At 43.3% G+C, this 21878-nt stretch overlaps 1 protein-coding gene across 7 annotated transcripts in view; it reads left to right on the top strand.

Annotated features, from left to right (window-relative positions):
• The window catches only part of klc3 (kinesin light chain 3), a 72133-nt gene that overhangs the window by 27038 nt on the left and 23217 nt on the right, over nucleotides 1-21878 (top strand). For all 7 annotated transcript variants that reach the window (XM_048522396.2, XM_048522393.2, XM_048522399.2 and 4 more), the window contains 6 exons: nucleotides 2012-2237; nucleotides 6627-6714; nucleotides 9164-9265; nucleotides 15326-15499; nucleotides 19356-19455; nucleotides 20683-20735. In XM_048522396.2, coding sequence (XP_048378353.2) covers nucleotides 2012-2237; nucleotides 6627-6714; nucleotides 9164-9265; nucleotides 15326-15499; nucleotides 19356-19455; nucleotides 20683-20735 — 743 coding nt within the window. The remainder of the gene's footprint in view (nucleotides 1-2011; nucleotides 2238-6626; nucleotides 6715-9163; nucleotides 9266-15325; nucleotides 15500-19355; nucleotides 19456-20682; nucleotides 20736-21878) is intronic.

A 21878-nucleotide genomic window follows, 5' to 3' on the forward strand; every position in this document is an offset into this window, starting at 1 on the left:
TTAGAGGCAACATGCTAGCATGCATAGAAGATTGCTTTCTGCCAGACAACCAGAGAGTGGGAATAAAAGGGTCTTTCTCAGGATGGCAGCTAGTGACAAATGGTGTTCTACAAGGGTCAGTTTTGGGACTACAACTTTTCACGTTATACATTAATGATCTAGATGAAGGAACTGTAGGCATTCTGGCTAAGTTTGCAGACGATACAAAGATAGATGGAGGGACAGGTAGTATTGAGGAGGCGGGGAAGCTGCAGAAGGATTTGGACAGGTTAGGAGTGAGGGCAGTGAAGTGGCAGATGGAGTACAACGTGGGAAAAGTGAGAGGCCAGGCTCTCTGATATGAAGAATAGAAGCATGGACTATTTTCTGACTCAGGAGAAAATGCAGAAATCTGAAGTACAAAGAGACTTGGGAGTTCTAGTCCAAGAATCTCTCAAGGTAGACTTGCAGGGTGAGTCAGTAGTCAGGAAGGCAAATGCAATGTTGGCATTTATTTTGAGAGGGCTTGAATATAAAAGCAGGATGTACTACTGAGGCTTTATAAGGCCCTGGTCAGGCTGCATTTGGAGTATTGTGTATAGTTTCAGACCCCATATCTCAGGAAGGACGTACCCGCTCTGGAGCGGGTTCAGAGGAGGTTCAGGAGAATGGTCCCAGCAATGAAAAACTTAACATATGAGGAACGTTTGAGGATTCTCGGATTATACTCATTGGAGCTTACAATGGTAAAGGGGGGATGTAATTGAAACTTACAGGATACTGAATGGCCTGGACAGAGTGGCTGTTGGGAAGATGCTTCCTTTGTTAGGAGAGACCTGAGGGCACAGCCTTACAGTAAAGGGAAGTCCTCTTAGAATGGAAATGAGGAGAAACTACTTCAGCCAGAGAGTGGTGAATCTATGAAATTCACTGCCACTGCAGTTACATCAGCTGGAGGTGGGTTGACGAAGAACACAGCTGCCCCCTGTGGAGGCCGGGTCATTGAGTACATTTAAGACTGACAAAGATAGGTTCTTGATTGTCAAGGGGATCAAGGTTACTGGGAGAAAGCGGGAGAATGGGGTTGAGGAACTTATCAGCCATGATTGAATGGTGGAGCAGACTTAATGGGCCAGATGGCCTCGTTTCTGCTCCTATGTCTTGTAGTATTGGCAGGGTTGGCAATGGGCTTGCTTTTCTTTTGAGAAGTTGGTGTTGAATTACTTTCTTGAACCATGACAGTCTCTGATGTGGGTGGACCAACAGGACTGTTGTGGAGGGAGTTCCAGCATTTTGACCACTGTCACCGAAGGAGTTGAGATATATTTTGACTCGACCCTATATGATTTGAGGGTAAACCTTTGGATGGTGGTGTTCCTGTGGACCTGCTGCCTTTTGTTCTCTTTAAGAAATGGAATTCAGAGTTTAGGAAGGTGCTGTTGATGGAGCCTTGGCTAGCTGCTGTAGTGCTTCTTAGAAATTGTCAACACCACTGTGCACCTCTCGTGGCAAAGTGAATTTTAAAGCTGGTGGTTGGGGTGCCGATCAAATTTTGGATAGTATAAAACTTCTCGAGTGGGGTAATTCCATAATGCTCTGAACTTATGCCTTGTAGACTTCTGGAAGCCAGGAGATGCATTGCTTGCTGCAGAACTCCCAGACTCCTGATCTGCTCCTGTCGACCATAAACTTTATGTAACTGGTCAGTGGTCAGTTTCATTAGAGCATGTTGACTTTATTGTCTCTGAATAATCTGTCAACACTTGTTGCCCAAGCTACCAGCCTCCTTGGAAGAGGGATAAATGAGGCTATCCTGTGTCCTGCAAAACTTGAGGAGAAGAAATAAAGTTTAGAGTAAGAAGTAAAGTGTTTAATGGTCTGGAGAAAGGAGCCCGAGCTTTTGTGCTCCTAAAATGCTGCTTCGTCTGCTGTGTTCGTCCAACTCCACACTTTGTTATCTCGGGTTCTCCAGAGTCTGCAGTTCCCATTATCTCTGATCTCAGTGTTTGATTTGTGTGCTTCTGTATTGCAGTGCACCAACCGCACAGCAGTGCTGCAGTAGCAGCCCAACAGGGTGGATATGAAATCCCAGCACGACTGCGAACACTGCACAATCTGGTGATACAGTATGCTTCACAAGGCCGCTATGAAGTGGCTGTTCCACTCTGTAAACAAGCACTGGAGGACCTGGAGAAAACATCAGGCCACAATCACCCTGACGTGGCTACCATGTTAAATATTCTCGCCTTGGTATACAGGTATGATTTACTCAATATGCCAGCATTAGGGGCAACAGAATTAGATCAATTTGAGAAAATCTACTTTAACACACCAGTTTGCATAGTGTAGCTTATGGAGAGATTCCAGAACTTGCACCCAGCGACACAGGAGGATGATGCCATGTTCTAACTCTAGCTGGTGTGTGATCTGGGGAGACACTTTTGGGTGTTTGCACATGCTGCCCATGTTCTCCTAAGTAATTCTTTCTTTGTTCATTTCCAAACGTGGTGGTTTGTTCCCAAATAGAGTCCTGAGCTGCAATTTTGGCCTGTTACTGTCTGAAGCAACAGTAGCTGCCCCAGTACCCCCCCTCACTCATAGGTCTCTGCTTTCCCTAACCCCTGTTTTCCTAATTTTCACTGAGGACCCTCATAATGGGGTCATAGTGGCAAAACAGTTTGGGAAGCATTATCGCAATTCATCATTTTAACTTGCTTCCATTACTGTGATCACAAGTGAACATTAAGTACAAATACAGTGTGTGCAGGATGTATCAGGTTTGTGCATCTCTTCTCTTTTGTACTAAGCTATTTGCATGTTGTCTCTAATCATTGTTGCAAAGTATTTTCACAATCAATATTTCCTGTTAATTTCTACATAAACAGCACTACCTCTGCACTGATAACAAGGGGATGTGATTTGTTTTAAAAGAGGCAATACTATTAATAGAAAAAACATCCCAGTCCTCAAGACCTAGTATAGAGTTCACAGGAATGTGTCAGTGTTTGCAGGAGAATCTTGGAGCAGGTCAGTGTTTCTAGAGAGCAAGTTGTTTGTGTGTGTGTAAGTGCGCGCTCGTACATCTATCCACGTGTCCGTTTGGAACCCCAGCACTGTTCAGTAATTGCTCTTATCAGGATCTGGGCTGGAAGGCCCATGGTCAGTCCTCCTGCCAACTGGAACTCTTAAGTGATCAACTAAATACCATGAAAGGGCCTCCTGTTGCTCAGACTGCAGTTACATCAGCTGGAGGTGGGTTGAGTAAGAACAGCCTACCTGACTAGTTCAGCAATGCAGGCAGACTGTCCATTTTCCTGGGGAATGGGGGTCTCTATATCTGCCTAATTTGTACATGATCAAAAGGGACTGGATTGAGAGCTGCTGAGAGCCACCCCTGCCACCTTCAACCTGCATTGCCCAACTCCAGAAAGGCCCCGTCAAATAATACTTAGCTTTTCCATCAGTGATCCTTCAACCTGGGAGACTGGGCTCCCTCTCTGTGGCACTGCCAGCCTCTGTTTGGCTAAGTCTGAAAATGGGAAGATATCAGCGAAAGTTTTTAACTGCAGCACTCTGAATTTCACATTCCTTATCGTGTTTTTATCTCGTGGAAATGTCCTATCTCCATGGGCTCCCGTTCCATTTGCCAGAGATTTGCAGAATGGCCCTATTCCAAACTTTGCACATCCCAATTCATCCATCAAACATCAATGCTCTGTACTGTCCATCAAAGCAAAACCTACTATTAGTGTGGTTCAAGAAACTAAAACAGAAACACAAGTAAACTGTTAAATCTAACTCCCAATTCTGTTGAAAGGTCATTGACCTGAAAATTAACCCTGTTTATCCCTCCACAGATACTGCCCGACTTGCTGAGTGTTTGCAGTGATTTGTGTGTTTCATTCTGATAAGAGGCTGCAGTGTTTTGCTTTTACTATGGTAGTACAATTGTTAAATGCACAATTATGGACACAGTAAGATTGTGTCTTAATTGGGACATTGAGCTGGAAATAATAATAATTCAGATATCTTTATCTGTGTGTTCCTTCAATTTAGATAGCACCACAAAGATCTGAGCATAAAACAGTATCTTAGTTGGAGTACTGTGCTCAACTCTGGTCCCCCTGCTATAGGAAAGATGTTAAACTTGAAAGGGCGCAGAAAATATTTACAAGGATCTTCCTGGGGTTGGAGGGTTTGAGTTAAAGGGAGAGGCTGAATAGTTTGGGTCTATTTTCCCTGGAGCATCGGAGATTGAGGGTGTCCTTATAGATGTTTATAAAACCATGAGGGGGCATAGCTAGGATGATTAGCGAAAGTGTTTTCCCCAAGGTAGGGGAGTACAAGACTAGAGGGCATTGGTTTAAGGTGAGAGGGGAAAGATGTAAAAGGGCAACCTAAGGGGCAACTTTTTCACACAGAGGGAATGAGCTGCCTCGGGAAGTGGTGGAGGCTGGTACAATTACATTTAAAAGGCATCTGGATGGGGACATGAATAGGAAGGGTTTAGAGGGATATGAGCCAAATGCTGGCAATTGGGACTGGATTAATTTAGGATATCTGGTCAGCATGGACAAGTTGGACCAAAGAGTCTGATTCTGTGCTGTACATCTCTGACTCTAATTTCCATTGTATTTCTGCAATACAGTTGCCTTTCACTGAATTTTCGTAGCATACTGACTATATTTAGTTCTGTAAGAGGATCATGAATACCTGAAAGAATTACTTATGCTCAGGGGTTTGCAGAAGGTCATCAAGATTTTAAAAGGCTAGCTTGAGTCCGCAAATTGGATTAGTGTTTTTTAATTCGCTTAAAGGCACTTTGCATTCTTTCTAATATATGTCAAGAAGAGAGTGTTGATCTTAAAAATATTTTTTAGCTTGACACTTATTACTGGAGCTGTTTTTGTATCATGTTACTGTGATCCTTATCCATTCCATGCCAACATGGGTGGCCCACGTTCTTTATTTCAGTGTAAAGTCACTAGGACTCACTCAGACCAGCAGCCAGGATGGAAACACCGTTGCAAAGGCAGCTTTAAGCCATGAAGAACAGAACATAGCAAAGAATGAAGGTCCTGCCTTAGTGTGCAAGGGCTTCAGGACAGGATGAAGGCAAGACCAACCAACTTCCCGAAGAAGAGTAAAGCCGGGTGGGGACGAGAAAACTGTCAAGCAATAAGAGAACATTTCACTCCAGGAAGCTCTTTGCTTTATTGCATTCTTTTTTTCCTCTGCTGTTCAGATTTTGTTTCCTGTCTTGCTCACCCCATCTGCCATTCCCTTCCATGTCTTACCCCACGTTTTCAGGATGAGGGTGCATGCATGTGAGCTGCTGTCAGATCTTTGCCAAAATTAGTATTTATTCCTCAATCTGCTCCCAAAGACTAAAGTTATCAGATTCCTGACCTCCACCCCCCATCCAAACATCACAGATTATGGTATCATGCAGCCAAATGTAAAATGGGGATGTCAGATTGGAACTTTAATTCTTTAGTTTGCTCTGGACTTCTACATCACAATACATGATCAGTTTGCTTTAGTAGGAGTGGGCTACTGCTGGGTTGCAGGTATCATGGGAGCACCTTCAGACTTCAAGACATGATCCCATCATAACATTTTCATCTTAACAGAGCAACAAGAGGTGGGGAGCTTTAGAGAGTTAATTCCAGAGCTTGGGGCTAAAGCAGATGAAGGCAAATTATAGATTGATGAAAATCCAGGATTTTGAAAGGGTTCAAGGGCTGCAGGAGGTTATAGAGATGGGGAGAGTGTGGATTTGGTTTTGTCATCAGCTCTTCCTAACCAGCAGTAAGCCATTGCATTTTGTAAAATAAGATTGGCTGAAATCATTTGCCCAGAGGCCTTTGCTGCAGTTTTTGTAGATATGAGGATGGGTTAGGCATTGGCTGTCAGAACCTTCACTAATTCATTGGCACCATTGTATGAAATTATATGTTTCTTTCAAGGGCATCTCTTCAGACTTTCTCAGGGGCTGCTTTTATTTTTGGAAGCTGCCATTTTTTTTCTTCCTCATTAGCTCTTTTATTCGTAATGCAGTCACAAAGTAATAATACTTCTGTTATTTGAACTCTCACAAAGCACAAGTAGAAGAATTCAACAGTTTCCTCAATGATTGTAGAATGGGAGTGGTGAAGATAGTCCTGACGCACTGTGTACAGATGTTGTAATCTTAAAGCATGTTTTAATTTGAGACTTACGGAAAATGTCATTCTCTGTACTGGTAACGAGTTAAAGCGAAGCAGCCCGTTATATTTCAGTGAAGGTCCAAACACACGCAGTTTTGGGAATGTAAATGTTTGGAGGCAAGAATGATCCCTCCAAAACCCATTAGTACTCCTTACAAATTATAGCTCCACTTTGTTGTTTAGTTTGAAAAAAAGGACACTTTGTTTGTTTGATGAAAGGTCTAGGCCCGAAACGTCAGCTTTTGTGCTCCTAAGATACTGCTTGGCCTGCTGTGTTCATCCAACTCCACACTTTGTTATCTCACTTTGTTTGTTGCCTGCACTTTGAGCTCCTCCAAGGGCAGACAATGGCAGAGAACTTTACCACTTACTATAGCCCTAACCTCCACAGTTCTTCTCAGAATTTCTCCTCACAGTCCTTTTCCCTGTGTTTTACAGAGATCAAAACAAATACAAAGAAGCTGCAAACCTTTTAAATGATGCCCTGACAATCCGGGAGAAAACCCTGGGCCAGGATCATCCAGCGGTGAGTTTATTGCTTTACTGTTACACTCTTTAGCCAGCTGAAAGAGGCAGTGATCATTCACTGGTTGGTGGAGTAAATTACTTAAGTCAGAAAAGTTGGTTTGTCAGCCAATACTATAATTGTACGTTCTTGACACAGTTAATGTAGCAAAACATCCCAAGACTGACTTCAGCTGCATTAAAGTAAATTTGACAGCGTGGTGGTTCAGTGGTTAGCACTGCTGACCACAGCATCAGGGATCTGGGTTCGATTCCAGCCTTGAGTGTCTGTGTGGAGTTTGCACATTCTTCCTGTGTCTGTGTGGGTTTCCTCCAGGTGCCTCTGGTTTCCTCCCAGAGTCCAAAGATGTGCTGGTTAGAAGGAATGGCCATGCTAAATTGCCCCATAGTGTCCAAGGATGTGCCGGCGAGGTGAATTAGCCATGGGAAATGCAAAGTTCTAGGGATAGGATAGTGGGTGGGGTAACTAAAATTGGAGATGCATGAGGCCAGAATTGGAGGAGTCCAGAGACCTTAGCAGATTGTAAGGACAGAAGAAGTTACAAAGGTAGGGAAGGACATCATGAAGGATTTAGGATTGACAGGGTACAGAAGGATAGTTGATGCTTCATGCGTGTGGTATAGTATTGCCTCCCTGAGTTTGCTCTCCTACCTAGAGTGTTGTTCACACTTGCTGGAGTACACACCATAGGGTCAGCAGCAGCTGTTTAAAACAACGATTCATAATACGCTGTCTGGGTTTCAGTGACTGGGTCTTTCTCACCACCTAGGTGCAACTGCAGAAAGTAGACCATGTTTCCCAGTATGACGCTACCAGTATAATGTTGACAGAGTGCTGCAGATCTCATAGAGTCATAAGCATGGAAATAGGCCCTTTTGGCCCAACTCACCCATGCTGACAAAAGTTTCCTAAACTGATCTCATCCCATTTCCAACATCTAGCCCGTTTGTCTCTGAACCGTTTCTACCATTTACCTGTCCAAATGTCTTTTAAATGTTGTAATAGTACTCTCCACTACCACTTCCTCTGGCAGCTCACTCCATATCTGCATATACGGTGAAAAGTTGCTCCTCAGGCCCTTTTTAAATCTTTCCCCTCTCTCCTTAAACCTGTGCCCTTTAGTTTTAGACCCCCCCCCCGGCCCTGGGGAAGAGACCTTGGCTATTTATCTTATCTATGCCCCTCATGATTTTATAAGCTTCCGTAAGTCTTTTGGATGATAGATAAACCAAAGCTCCTTCAGCCCTGTTGGATAATGCAAACAATCTGGTGAATATTTGAAGAAAAGCAAAGAAATTCAAACCAATCTCTATTCTTGAACTGTTTCGAAAGTAAATACGTAGGCACTTTCAGACTTTGAGTGTATAAAGAGTGCAGGTTAACTGGAAGTCTTTCTTAGTTGAAAAGTATTCAGCTAACCTAATGTCTCATGACCTGCCAAAAGTCCTCCGTGTTAACAGAGAGTTAGATTCAAAAATCAAACCAGAACCAGGAGCCATCAGTACAAGATGGTCAGTAATAACACCAATTGCAAATTCAGGAGAAACCTCTTTGCCCAGAGAGTGGTGAGAATGTAGAATTCACTGTGATTAAGGTGAATAGCGTGGATGCATTTAAGGAAAAGTTTGATAAGCACATGAGGGAGAAGGGTGTGGAAGGATATGCTGACTGGGTGAGTTGAGGTGTTGAAGGAGGCGCACTAGGTGTTATCTGTTGAGCTGAATGGCCTCTTTCTATGCTTTAATTATGATGGTTGAGGTGGTATGGTGTTGTTTGACTTCCTCCAAACTGGCACCAAGACCCTGTAGTTACAGTTAATGCTCCTTGCTTAGAGACGAAAGTTGGAAATGGGCCAGAGTTTCAGCTGCTGATCATCCAGCGGGTCTGCATGAGATCACGATGCAGACTAATTCCTCTGAGTGATGATTGAAGATCAAGCTAAGGGGTGACCTTTTATAGCGGTTTATAAAATCATGAGGGGCATGGATAGGGTGAATGACCAAGGTATTTTCCCCACGGCTGGGAAGGACTAGAGAGCATAGGTTTAAAGTGAGAGGGGAAAGAGTTAGAGGACCTGAAGGACAACTTTTTCATGCAGAGGATGGTGCATGTATGGAAGAGGAGGAGATGGTGGAGGCTGGTACAATTACAACATGTAAAAGGCACCTGGATGGGTATATGAATAGGAACGGTCTAGAGCGATATGGACCAAATGCTGGCAAATGGGACTAAACTAATTTAGGATGTCTGTCAGCATGGACAAGTTGGACTGATGCTTCTGTGCTGTGCAATTCTATGAATCTGTGGTGACCCCCCTTGCTGAGATGCATGCCTGTGCAGCCCTAAACTCTAAAGGAGAGCCCTTGCATCTTCAGGACTGGGGAAATTACAGAAGCTAGATTTAAAAACTATCTTGTACTAACCTGGCTTTTTAATTCCTCCCACACAGGTGGCTGCTACTTTGAATAACCTTGCTGTGCTATTTGGCAAGAGAGGAAAATACAAAGAAGCTGAACCGCTGTGCAAGAGAGCTTTGGAAATCCGTGAAAAGGTTAGGGGGAGGCGATTGGCTTAATGGGAATTCACTGCACTAATAATCTGGAGGCCCAGGCTAATACTCTGGGGGCATGGGTTCAAATCCTGCATGACATCTGGTGAAATCTTTTTCAATCAATAAAATCTGGAAATGAAAGCTAGTCTGTGATGGTGGCCATGAAGCAAGTGTCATAAAACCTGCCTAATTAGTTAATGACCCTTTAGAGAAGGAAATCTAACATTTTGACCCGAGCTGCCCTACATGTGAGCTGCCACAACGTACTCGTGCACTCTGGAGTAACCTATCGAGCTAATTAGTTCAAGGGGTATTAAGTTTGGCCAGCAGTTACAAGCCAATGTTCTGTGAAAGAATCTTTTAAATAAAAAAGAGAAGACCCCATTCTGTATCCTAGAAGAAGCTGCTCAGTTTTGTCTTCCTCCGGCAAAGACTGAGATTGTGCAATGCCATGAAAGCTCCACTAGAAAATATCACAGAATCCCTAAAGTAAGGAAGCGACCATTCGGCCCATCAAATCCACACCGACTCTCCGAAGAGCATCTTACCCAGACCCATGCCCCCTATCTTATCACCCTGCATTTTTCATGGCTCACCCACCCTAGTGTGCTCATGTCCCTGGGCACTATGGACAATTTAGCATGGCCAGTCCACCTAACCAGCACAACTTTGGACAGTGGGAGGAAACCAGAGCACCCAGAGGAAGCCCACACTGATACAGGGATAACACACAAACTGCACACAGACTGTCACCAGAGGCGGGAATCAAACCTGGGTCCCTGGCGCTGTGAGGCAGCAGTGCTAACCACTGAGCCACCGTAGTATGTCTATTAGTGACGTCCTGTGACGTTGCTCGTGGTGAGTGCAGTGAATCCTCTTTATAAGATGGGACAAAACATCTTAAGACCATAAGACATTTCTTTTAATTGGAGCATGTTGGTTCAAATCCGTAATATTACAGTAAATAAACAGGAGGACAGGAGAGTTTTAAATGCTTGATTTTGCAAAGGATGATGTGAATATTTGCCAGAATAATCCCAGGCTTTAAAAGATTAAATTATAAATAGGGACTTTCCCTTTTTTTAGTTGTTAACTGGTGGGATGTGGGCATCACTGGCTAACCAACATTTGTTGCCTGCCCCTAGTTGCCCTTGAGAAGGTGGTGATGATGAGTTACCTTCTTAAACTGCTGCAGTCTATGTGCTGTAGGTAGACCCGCAGTGCCCTTAGGGAGGGAGTTTGACCCAGCAACAGTGAGGAACAGTGATATGTTTCCAAGCCAGGATGGTGAATGGCCTGGAGTTAACCTTGCAGTTGGAGGTGTTTACTGTGTAAACGTGCTTTGTATTCTCAAATAAGAGACATTGTTAATGCCTAAAAAGATCGAATGAGGTAGATATTCCTTCTGGTGGAGTAGAACAAAGGGGATCATAAATTTTGAGTTAGGCTGTTCATGTATGAAATCAGAATGCCTTTGTACAAGTAAAGTGAAGTGAATACTCTTCTTCTCAGAAAAACTATTTATGCTGATGCAATTAAAATTGTAAAAGGCTAGAGGTAAGTTTTTGTTGAGTAGATGAGTTCTATTGACATGGAACAAAGGCAAATGGACAATACTGAGGTGCATATTGTCCATAGTCTCATGGTATGTTGGAGCAGACCTTGGGGGCTGAACAGTCAACTCCTCCTGCCCTGCATTTCAATTTCAGCTCCAGCTCAGTTCATTGGCATCAGATACTGACTGCTTCCTTAACAAGGTGTGATATCTCTAGTATTCTATAGACGTATCATGCTTTTGTCAAAATGATCTATAAACAGGGATTGTAAAAGCTGGGAAAGCATATAATGAATCAGTGGATTTATAACCATGTTATATCAAAAGGATGGGACAGTCACTAATAAACCCAATAAAGAATTGAGGAGATAATTCATTAATGAGGGACGTTAAAAGTGGAATCTGTTTCTGCCTGAAGTATTTCAGAGGCAGTGGAGGCAATTTGTCAAGGCTATTCTGACATCCTCCCGAATCTGTGACCATTTTCACATAGAAAAACACCTTTACCCTGTGTGACTACCTCAAGTTTTGTGTGATCCGAGATTGAAACTTTGGGGGATTTGAGAGTTGGGGTCTGGGCTTCAACTATTGACCATAGGGAGGGAGGCTCAACTTGTTAGGATGGCCACCAGGGGAGGAGGTGAGGGTTTCCCCAGAAAAGATGAACACACCTGCCTTATCACAGGCCGCCTTTCTTCGTGTGTTTGCACCATCTGACCACATCCACCCACTAAAATGTATCACCTGGATTTAAAGGAGCCTTGCAGCTGTCACAAAATCAGTCCACGATTGAAGGCAACCATTGTAGCCTTAGAACTCAAGACCGCAAAACCTCAAATTGTGACACTATTGGAGGTAGTGCGCTCGGTTTGGGAAGAATAGTGCAGCAAATGTTTCATGGGAGCACACCTGCAACCCGTTTCTCCAAGACTTGCACTTTCTTCAAAATATTTGTAAAAATTCATTTTGTATCAAATATTAAAGAATTTACAATAAAATTCATTTTGCCCCCATACAGTATATCCTGCTCAACATGATATTTACAAAATACATACCGAGTCAGGTATACACTTGGGGCAAAACAATTCATTGAAAATTACTGAAATTGCATCAGTCTTTTTTTCTTTCTACACCATCTCTCAGTCTCAGATACCTCAATATATTTTCAAGATAATAAAATGTGAGGCTGGATGAACACAGCAGGCCAAGCAGCATCTCAGGAGCACAAAAGCTGACATTTCGGGCCTAGACCCTTCATCAGAGAGGGGGATGGGGGGAGGGAACTGGAATAAATAGGGAGAGAGGGGGAGGCGGACCGAAGATGGAGAGTAAAGAAGATAGGTAGAGAGGGTGTAGGTGGGGAGGTAGGGAGGGGATAGGTCAGTCCAGGGAAGACGGACAGGTCAAGGAGGTGGGATGAGGTTAGTAGGTAGCTGGGGGTGCGGCTTGGGGTGGGAGGAAGGGATGGGTGAGAGGAAGAACCGGTTAGGGAGGCAGGGACAGGTTGGACTGGTTTTTGGATGCAGCTCTTCCCCCCCCACCCACTGCATCCCAAAACCAGTCCAACCTGTCCCTGCCTCCCTAACCGGTTCTTCCTCTCACCCATCCCTTCCTCCCACCCCAAGCCGCACCCCCAGCTACCTACTAACCTCATCCCACCTCCTTGACCTGTCCGTCTTCCCTGGACTGACCTATCCCCTCCCTACCTCCCCACCTACACCCTCTCCACCTATCTTCTTTACTCTCCATCTTCGGTCCGCCTCCCCCTCTCTCCCTATTTATTCCAGTTCCCTCTCCCCATCCCCCTCTCTGATGAAGGGTCTAGGCCCGAAACGTCAGCTTTTGTGCTCCTGAGATGCTGCTTGTCCTGCTGTGTTCATCCAGCCTCACATTTTATTATCTTGGAATCTCCAGCATCTGCAGTTCCCATTATCTCAATATATTTTCAGTAGTCTTGATTCATAATGTACATTCTTTATAAGGCATACAGCCCTAGGGGTTCTATAATTTCCAGCTACTTGGTATACTATGGCCGAACAGCCTTCGGCAGCAAAGTCACCCCACTATACCTCTCTGTGGTGGTTACCCCACACTCCAGGGCATCCTTTGGCATTTAGCCCTGGACCCTGGAGTGTGGTGATCTGCAACACTTATTCAGGGACAGTGTCAGCCTGCACTGAAAGACCAGCAAGTATCAGGTAGACTGACCTCCTCCAAGTGACACACCAACTTGAACTTTAAAGTAGTTCCCTTGTCATCACTGGGTGAATATTTGGCAGCTCTTTCCCATACAGCACCATGGGTACCCCTACACCACTCTGGGCTGCAGTGATTCATGGAGGCAGCTTGCCACCACTACCTCGGTTAGGAGTGAGCAGCAAAAGCTGAGTCAGCAATGCCCACAGTCATGAACAAATTAAAAGAAATGCAAGTGTATTTATAGAGTTGTTAAGCAAACAAGAGGGATAAAGGAAACAAAGGAAATTCTGATAGGGAGATTAAAAAGAGGCTAATGGACGATCAAGTGGTACATGAACATTGGTATGGACCCAGTTGTGTTAAATATCCAACCAGCAGTTTTGTGCTACAAATTTTAAATGTATTGTTTAGACCTGACTGTCAGCCAGGTTACAATATGAAGGAATACTTTCCACTTTATAAACAAGTGCATTCTCTGACATATTGTGATATCAATCTGGACTTCAATTTAAGAAAAAGACTTCTCGCCACCTGTCTGCATTCCCAAGTTTTAGCAGTCACTAATCTGATTTGCATGCCTGAGCCCAACGTGTTTATTTCATCTATAATTATAGAATAGAAACCCCACAGCGGGGAAGCAGGCCATTTGGCCCATTGAGTCCACACCAACTCTCTGAAGAGCAGAACTTATCCCTGTAACCCTGCATTTCCCATGACTAATCCATCCAGCGTGCACATCACTGGACGCGATGGTGCAATTTAGCATGGCCAATCCACCCTAACCTGCATATCTTTGGACTGTGGGAGAAAACCAGAGGAAACCCATGCAGACACAGGGGAGAACGTACAAGCTCCACAGACACAGTCACCCGAGAATAGAATCAAACCCGGGTTCCTGGCGCCATGGGGCAGCACTGCTAACCACTGAGCTCCATGCCATCCTATGACCCCCTAAGGAATTTTTTCCAGCTGACTCTTTTAAATAATCTCAGGTAGCATGCAATTTAACCAATTTAAGGCTCAAATGGGTTGCGTGCAAATTAGGTTTAAAAGATAAATATGTTTTCCCTCCGTGCTTTGGGGATATATGGTTAACAGCAGAACTCCAGAGGTGAATTGTGTATTGCAGTATTGTAGCTAGAGCCAGACTGTAAATGGTGTGTTGTCTCTGCACTTATTTGCTTATGTTAGTTGGCGATGAGGATCCCACCTACTCTTAGACACACTGGTAATATTACTTTATTGTTACTTTCATCCCCATCTCTTCAGAAGCCTTTACTTATCAGAGTGGCTTGACCGGTAGTCCATGTGAATGTCAGAGTCTGCATACGCTGTGTCACAATACCAGCAAATGTCAAGAAGTGAGCGTGTATGTGTCAGATATCTGTGTTAGAATCTGGGCATTTATGTGCTTATAGGTGTATGTCTGCTTGCGTGCATTTGTGTGTGTGCAAGCAGATATGCACTTGGCAGCATGTGTGTTTGTGCGTGCACAGGCACTTATCTGTGTGTGTGTATATATGTGCCGATGCGTGCCCACTTGGGGTGAGGGTGCATGCGCTTACCGGGCTGAGTGTGGGTGTGTATGCCCACTTGTTGGGATGGGCATGCATGTGCATCTGCGCAAGCACACTTGTTGCGGTGTGGACTCACGCTTGTCGGACTGAGTACATGCGTGCACACTTGTTGCGGTGGACATGCGTGTGCATATGCATGGAGACTTGTCAGTGTGCTTGCATGTGTATTCTTGCACTTGCTGGAGTGTGTGTTGTCTGAAAATAAATGGTGGACTGCCACACTGCCAGGCATTCACCTATCCCAGTGATATCAGAGAGCAGAAATAAAGAATAACTGTACTAATTCGTATGAGGGACAGGAATTTAAGGCAATTGGCAAATTAGGTGAGACACGGAAAATTCTTTATTTTACCCAGCAAGTCATTATGACTGGCATACTTTGCCCAACAGGTAGCAAAATTGGATTCAATAGTAACTTTCAAAAAGGTATTGGATATAGAATTTCAAGTATAATGCAATGAAGAAAGAACGTCGAGTGGTATTATTTAGAAAAGTGCTTCAAAGAACCATGAAGAATCAAACACTCCGTCTCTGCTGTGTGACTGTAAAAACAGAGTTATTGTGGTGTCTTAACCAGTGTTCCTCTCTCAACCAAAATATCCAGAAGTGAAGCCGTTGCATTTCAAAGCAATTCATGATAGTGAAGCACTTTGATATGCATTGCTTAATGTACCTATGTGCACGTCTTTCTTGAGAGAGTTTGCTAACTTTGGTGTTCTGAATCCTCAGGTACTGGGCAAGGACCACCCTGATGTAGCAAAGCAACTGAATAATCTGGCTCTGTTGTGCCAAAACCAGGGGAAGTACGAGGAGGTGGAGTATTACTATGAGCGGGCACTAGAGATCTACCAGACCAAGCTGGGATCAGAGGATCCCAATGTGGCCAAGACAAAGAATAACCTGGTGAGGAAATAAACTTGCGTCAGTTGTCTGGAGGACAGAGAAATTTTGCACATAATCACATCTGTTCTTAATGTTTGAGCCTATCCAACTGAGTGCTAGGGACTTCACACCCTAATTTCTATCCTTGCATGATATCCATAAATACACACTTGCGCACCAAGATGTGAACTTTCATGAGGGCACTTGAAGGTAGGCAGTACATGTTGGCCTGAATAGTATCACCCACATCCTAGGAACAAGAGAGGGAAATCATTGGCTGAAATTGCTGTGAGTGGATTCGTAGTATATTTGCAAATCAGCGAATTTTAGATAGACTAGGCAGCATTCCAAAAGTATCCCTTGGCCAGTTTGGCTCAGTATTACAACTATCTGAGAGCAGTCCTGTAATTTACTTAAATGGAAACGGGCTAATCTCAGAGCTGTACAAAAAATTGCCATGAAAGAGACAGGAGGGAAGTTGGGAGAAATTTCTATTGAGACAAGCCTTAGTGGAGTAGTAACAAACAGAAGTTGCTGGACTAACTTGGCAGGTTTGGCAGTGTGTGTGGAGAGAACGTTGCCTGTGGGGAGGAGTTGAAGCAGGCAGACTTTTTACAATGTTTTGAAACAATGTTTGGATCAATACTTCAAGAAGTGTTTGAGAAAGTGCACCTCATTGTATTAATTCAGTCATTCTAAAGTTGAATGAACTGTAGTAAATCCCTCCTGTTTTTCAGTTTTATTTAGATTAGAGCAAACGTTGCTAAGGTCTAGCTGATGTTAAACCACAGACTTTCCACCTCCTAAATCCAGATTTGATTCCTGCAGAGGTGGGTTAATTGAAAGGCACCTTTCTGTGTTGATCATTGAAATTCCCATTTGGAATCTGTTGGAATATTCTCAGTGCGTAAGGTCCTTGAGTACATTGTAGCTCGGGTTGTGGATGCTGTGGCTGGTTCCATCCGAGCTGGTTTGTTAGTTTACAGACATTTCATTACCCTGCTGGGTAACATCATCGGTGCAGCCTCCGATGAAGTGCCGTTGTGTTTTCCCACCTGTTATGTAAATTCTGGAGTCTGTTGGAGTTGATTACATGATTTCTGCTTTTTCTTTGCAGTAGTGTGCATATAGGGTTTAAAAACCAGTTCTGAGGAAGGGTCATCAGACCCGAAACGTTAACTCTGAATTGTTTTCTTCACAGATGCTGCCAGACCTGCTGAGCTTTTCCAACAACTTCTGTTTTTGTCCCTGATTTACAGAATCCGCAGTTCTTTGTTTTTATTCAGTGGAAATACTTGTATTTCCCAGCATTGATACCCTGTACTGGTCAAAAAAAGTTGACAAGCGTTAGGCTGCTATCTTCCAGAAGATATTTTGCTTGGTCCTGACATGATTGCGTACTTTTCTGATTTGAGAAACTAAGTTGGAATTTCACAATACCATGGTAATTGTGTTATTGCACTCGTAATCCAAAGACTATTGATTTAGAGATGCTAATTTGAATCCCACTTGGGAGAATTTAAATTCAATTAACTAGATAAATTTGTAATGAAACAGTACTCCCAGTATTGGTGACCATTAATCACAGAGTTGTTGCAGTCCATAAGAATGTCATTTGAACCCTCCTGTCTGAATAAGTATCATGCCCTGTAGTCATAACCTCCCCCTCCCCATCCACTCACTGCATATTTTTTTCTATTTTGATAATCGTCCAATGCCATCTTGAATGTCTCAACTGAACCTGCCTCTACTGTGCTTCCAGGCAATCCATTCCAGACCTGCTATATGAAAAAGTTTGTTTTCACATCACATTTATTTCTTTTGCAAATCACTTTAAATCTGTACCCTCTTGTTCTTGATCTATTTATATGGGGGAAACAGTTTCTCACTGTCTATTCTGTGTGGACCTCTCATGACTTTTGAAAGCTACAGTTGAATCTCCTATTAGTCTTTTCCTCTGGTAGGAAAATAGCCCCAACTTCTCCAATCAACTGGATTCCTGTCAAATCCCACTTAGTTCAGTACTGTCCTTTAGGTCTGGCCTACAGGTGACTCCAGACTCTTAGCAATGTGGTTGACCATTAGCTGCTCTCTGAAATGGCCTAGAAAGACTTTCACTTTAAGGACAGTTAGGGGTGGGCAACAAATGATGACATTACCAGGAACGATTGAAGGAAAAAGCAAGGCTATGTTAAACTCCTGCAGAGATATCCTGGAGCTGAGATGACTGACCTCCAATGACCTCAGCCATCTTCCTTTGTGCCAGGTATGACTTCAGCCATGGGAGAGCTTTCTCCCTTGTTCCCAGTGACTGTAGTTTTGCTAAGGGGTCTGATGTTGCAATCAGTATAGCAATGACCTCGCTGTCTGGCGGTTGGTCACATCTCACCATCCTGACCTAGAAATATATCGCTGTTCCTTCAGTCTTGATGTGTCAAAACCCTGGAACGCCCTCCCCAAAAGAACTGTAGGTGCATCTAACAGCAGTTGGGCTACATGATTCGAGAAGACAGGTACCATCACCTTCTGAAGGGCAACCAGGGATGGGCAATAAATATTATCGCAGCCAGCAAAGCCTGCTTCCCAAAAACAAAGAACAGAGGATTTAGTGTCCACATCAGACGTGGCTGCCTCACCCCACGGTGTTTCGGGCTGGACAATAAGTGCCAGCAAGGCCCATGAATAAAATGACGTCGCAGTTGATGATGCTGGGTGTGAAAGGTTTCAGTTATAAAGAAAAGCTGGATAGGCTAGGACTGTTTTCATTGGAGCATAGGTGGTTGAGCAGTGACGTTTGTAGATGTTTATGAAATCATGAAGGGCATAGATAGGGTTAATGTTAGGTATCTTTTTCCGAGGATTTCAAAGCTACGGTGCATATCTTTAAAGTGACAGGAGAGAGATTAAAAAAGGACATAAGGGCCAATTTTTCATGCAGAGGGTGGTTTGCATGTGGAATGAACATCCCTGAAGAAGTCGTGGTGGGGGCTCAGTTACAACATTTAAAAAAGTGCCTAGCTAAGTCCATGAATAGGAAAGGTTTGGAGGGATATGGGCCAGGAGCAGGCAGGTGGGGCCGGTTTAGTTTGGGGTTATGGTCGGCATAAATGGTTAGATCGAAGAGTCTTACCATGCTGTATGACAATGAGATTAAACAAATGCTGAATTAGAAGGTGCCTCACTTAAGTCTTAAGACCCAGTTATATGAGGGATGTGAAAGATTTTGTATGTGTTCTTGAGGAAAAAGCAGGAGTTGGAATTGAACCTACTGCAAGAAGCCTTGGTTTCACTGTGTTGAGTGTGACTACAGGAAAGGAAGAGGCCAGGGAATTTAGAACTTAGGACAAACCATAAAAATCAGAAAAATTAAAAAGAGATTTTATGGGCTGATGATGTTGTAATAGTAATGTCGTTTGATTAGTAGTCCAGTGGCACAGACTGGTTCCAATCCCAGCACGGCACCTGACAGAATTTAAATGCAGCTAATAGATTTTCTTTTAAATCTGAGATTTGAAAACCAACCTCAGTAATGTTGACTGCAGAACTATCATTGATAGTTTGTGAAACAACAGCCATCTAGTTCACTAATGTCCTTACCTGATCTGGCCTATGTGTGACTGCAGACCCACATCACTGAGACTAATTCTTAATTACCCTCTTAAGTGGCTTGCTCTGACCACTCAGTTCAAGTGCAATTGGGAATGAGTAACATACACTTCCTTTGCCAGTCACAGCCAATTCCCGTGAAGAATAAATTAAAAGTGAGTTGTCTCGCTGGTGACAATTGTCATGTAAATAGAAGTTCATGTTTAGATTTTAGTTTGTTGATATTTTCCCTGAGTGTGCAGAAATGTAATTCTTACCTTCTCTGTTCTAGGCTTCCTGCTACTTGAAGCAAGGAAAGTACAGACAGGCTGAGGCCTTATATAAAGAGATCCTAACACGAGCCCATGAGAGAGAGTTTGGCTATGTTGATGGTGAGTTAAACACTACGAGTGCACTATTCCTAATGACTGTCCAGGGATAACAAGGTAGTCCTTTAAACAGAAGCTAATGGTAGCGTTCAGGGAATAGCATAAAAGTGCACACTGTGTGAACTGATAGGTAGAAATGTTTACTGTGGGTGGGAACTGTTATAATATTATGTATGAGTCTTAGAAAACATGAAGCAAGATAAAGTTCATTTAACCAGGAACAGTTTGTACAATCTTTCCTGTCATTGATGCCACCCACTTATTGACTGTCCTGCTAGATGTTTGTGTATGTGTTTGTGCCAATCCCCAAACGTAATGGAGCAAAGTTGCAGAATAGTCATCCCCTACCTAACTGCTATTAAACCCATCACTACAGGAAACTTGTTCGACCTCACCTGTTCCAGTATGTCTTGTCTATTGCGCCGTCTTAGGCGCTGACAACATCTCCCAAATCCCTGATCTCTACCACCAAGAAGGACAAGGGCAACAAGTACATGGGAGCACCACCACCTGCAAGTTTCCCTCCAAACCACACTCCAACATAACTTGGAATCATATCACTGTTCCTGTACACTAACTCCGTCAAATCTGTGGAACTCCCTTTCTAATAGCACTGTGGGTGGACCTATACCAGATGTCATGCAAGAGGGTCTTCTCAAGAGCAATTAGAATGGGGAATAAATGTTGGCCTAACTAGTAATGTGCAAAAAAAAATTCAACACTTTGTATGCTGTAATGCCAAGCTGTAAAAGTTATTTAAGTTTGAACAATCTTAGTGTCTTAATCCATGTCTGGTTCTCTGGCAAGAAATGTCCAAAATAATCTGACTCTAGTTAATACTTTGTTGTTTTAGAGGAAAGTCTGATCTCTTTGCTTCAAGTTTCAATTTTCAACAATATGGCTTCTTTGCTTGCCTTGCTCTCCTTGTATGTCTACCCCAATATAAGGCTGTGGAGGCCTCAAGCCACTAAATATATTTAAGAAATAAACCGATTTGTATGCACTGAAGGCTTATGGAGAAATATTGACGGTATAGCATTGAGTTAGAGGATCAGACATGATCATTAAATAATAGCAGGCTTGATGGGCTGAATGGCCTTCTCTTGCCCCTACTTTCCTTGTTACTATATATCACTATGTAAAGTATCACATGAATTAAGTGCGCCCATTATGAAATGCAGAAACGTCAAAATGAAGATAATGCCGAATCTGTTATTGCATCCTGTGCAGGCGACGAGAGACGGGTGTGGATAACCTCTGAAGATGGGGATGATTCGAACAAGGTAATAGCCACACACCCATCGCAGTATTCAGCCTCTAAACTGTTTCTGTTTCCCCGCTGCGGGCGCTGTAAGCAACGCCATGGGAGACCAGTCAGTATCTATCAAAGAAAACAAATAGGAAATAAAGCCACAAATGCTGCAAAGATGAAATAAAAACATAAAGTTCTGTAATTGGCAAAGGTGGAAAAGTGTTTCAGATATAGGCCTTTTGTGAGAGTCTTCTGTTTAACGTCTGAAATATTGACCAACACTTCCTCAGATATGTTCTGTATTCCAGAGTCTCCTGCTTGGTTGTCTCTCTCCGGTGTGTGTTTTGTTTCTTTGCTTCTCATTTATGTAATTTTGCAATAGCTGCTAATTTGCTTTGGTTCTTTTAACAGACCCTTCAGCGTCGGTCAGTGCCATCCTTGTTTACAGTTCACATTTCTCCTATGTAGATCGACACAACAGGGTAGAATATTTTTTGCATGCAGCAGAAATATCCATCCACTCTTTAGTATATGATGTGTAACGTGCCCAGCCCTTGTTTGCTTAAAGATCGATACCCTTGGATTTCCTTCCATCATATAGGGTAACCGGGATTTTCCTCCACCAAAGGAAGGAGGACATTGCTTGGTAATGTAACGAAGGCAGGTTCAATTGAGGCATTCAAGAGGGAATTAGAAACAACGTGCAGGCTTACGGAGAAAGGGAAGGAGAGTGACTTCAAGTCAAAATGCTTAGGGAGCTGGTGCCCCCTAATTGGTAATTTAGTCTTATCATCAACTAATTAGTCAGTTCTGTCAGAGGGCTGGCACAGGCAGCATGGCCCGTATTGCAACCCCCTGCATTGTACACATGCCTTTGTACTTTCAAAGTATCAGCGAGCCCTTAAGTAATGCTCATGTAAACATTCTTGTGGGGAATTGGGAGTGGACAGAATCAGTTTCAGTGCGTCACTGTGGAGCAAGAAATCAACAAAAGCCATCCTCAATATTACAGTGGGTTTTAATCTGTATCCTTAGACTGTTGTTGCACTTCTGGTCCTGGGTTCAACAAACATAAATAATTTTACATCAGACTTCTAAAAACAATTGTACAAATTCTTGGGAGCAGTCATGTTTGAACACACTATCTTTCAGATATTTGGTTTTGTGTTATCAC

The sequence above is a fragment of the Stegostoma tigrinum genome, chromosome 39 (assembly GCF_030684315.1).
Source record: "Stegostoma tigrinum isolate sSteTig4 chromosome 39, sSteTig4.hap1, whole genome shotgun sequence".
Taxonomy (NCBI): Eukaryota; Metazoa; Chordata; class Chondrichthyes; order Orectolobiformes; family Stegostomatidae; genus Stegostoma; species Stegostoma tigrinum.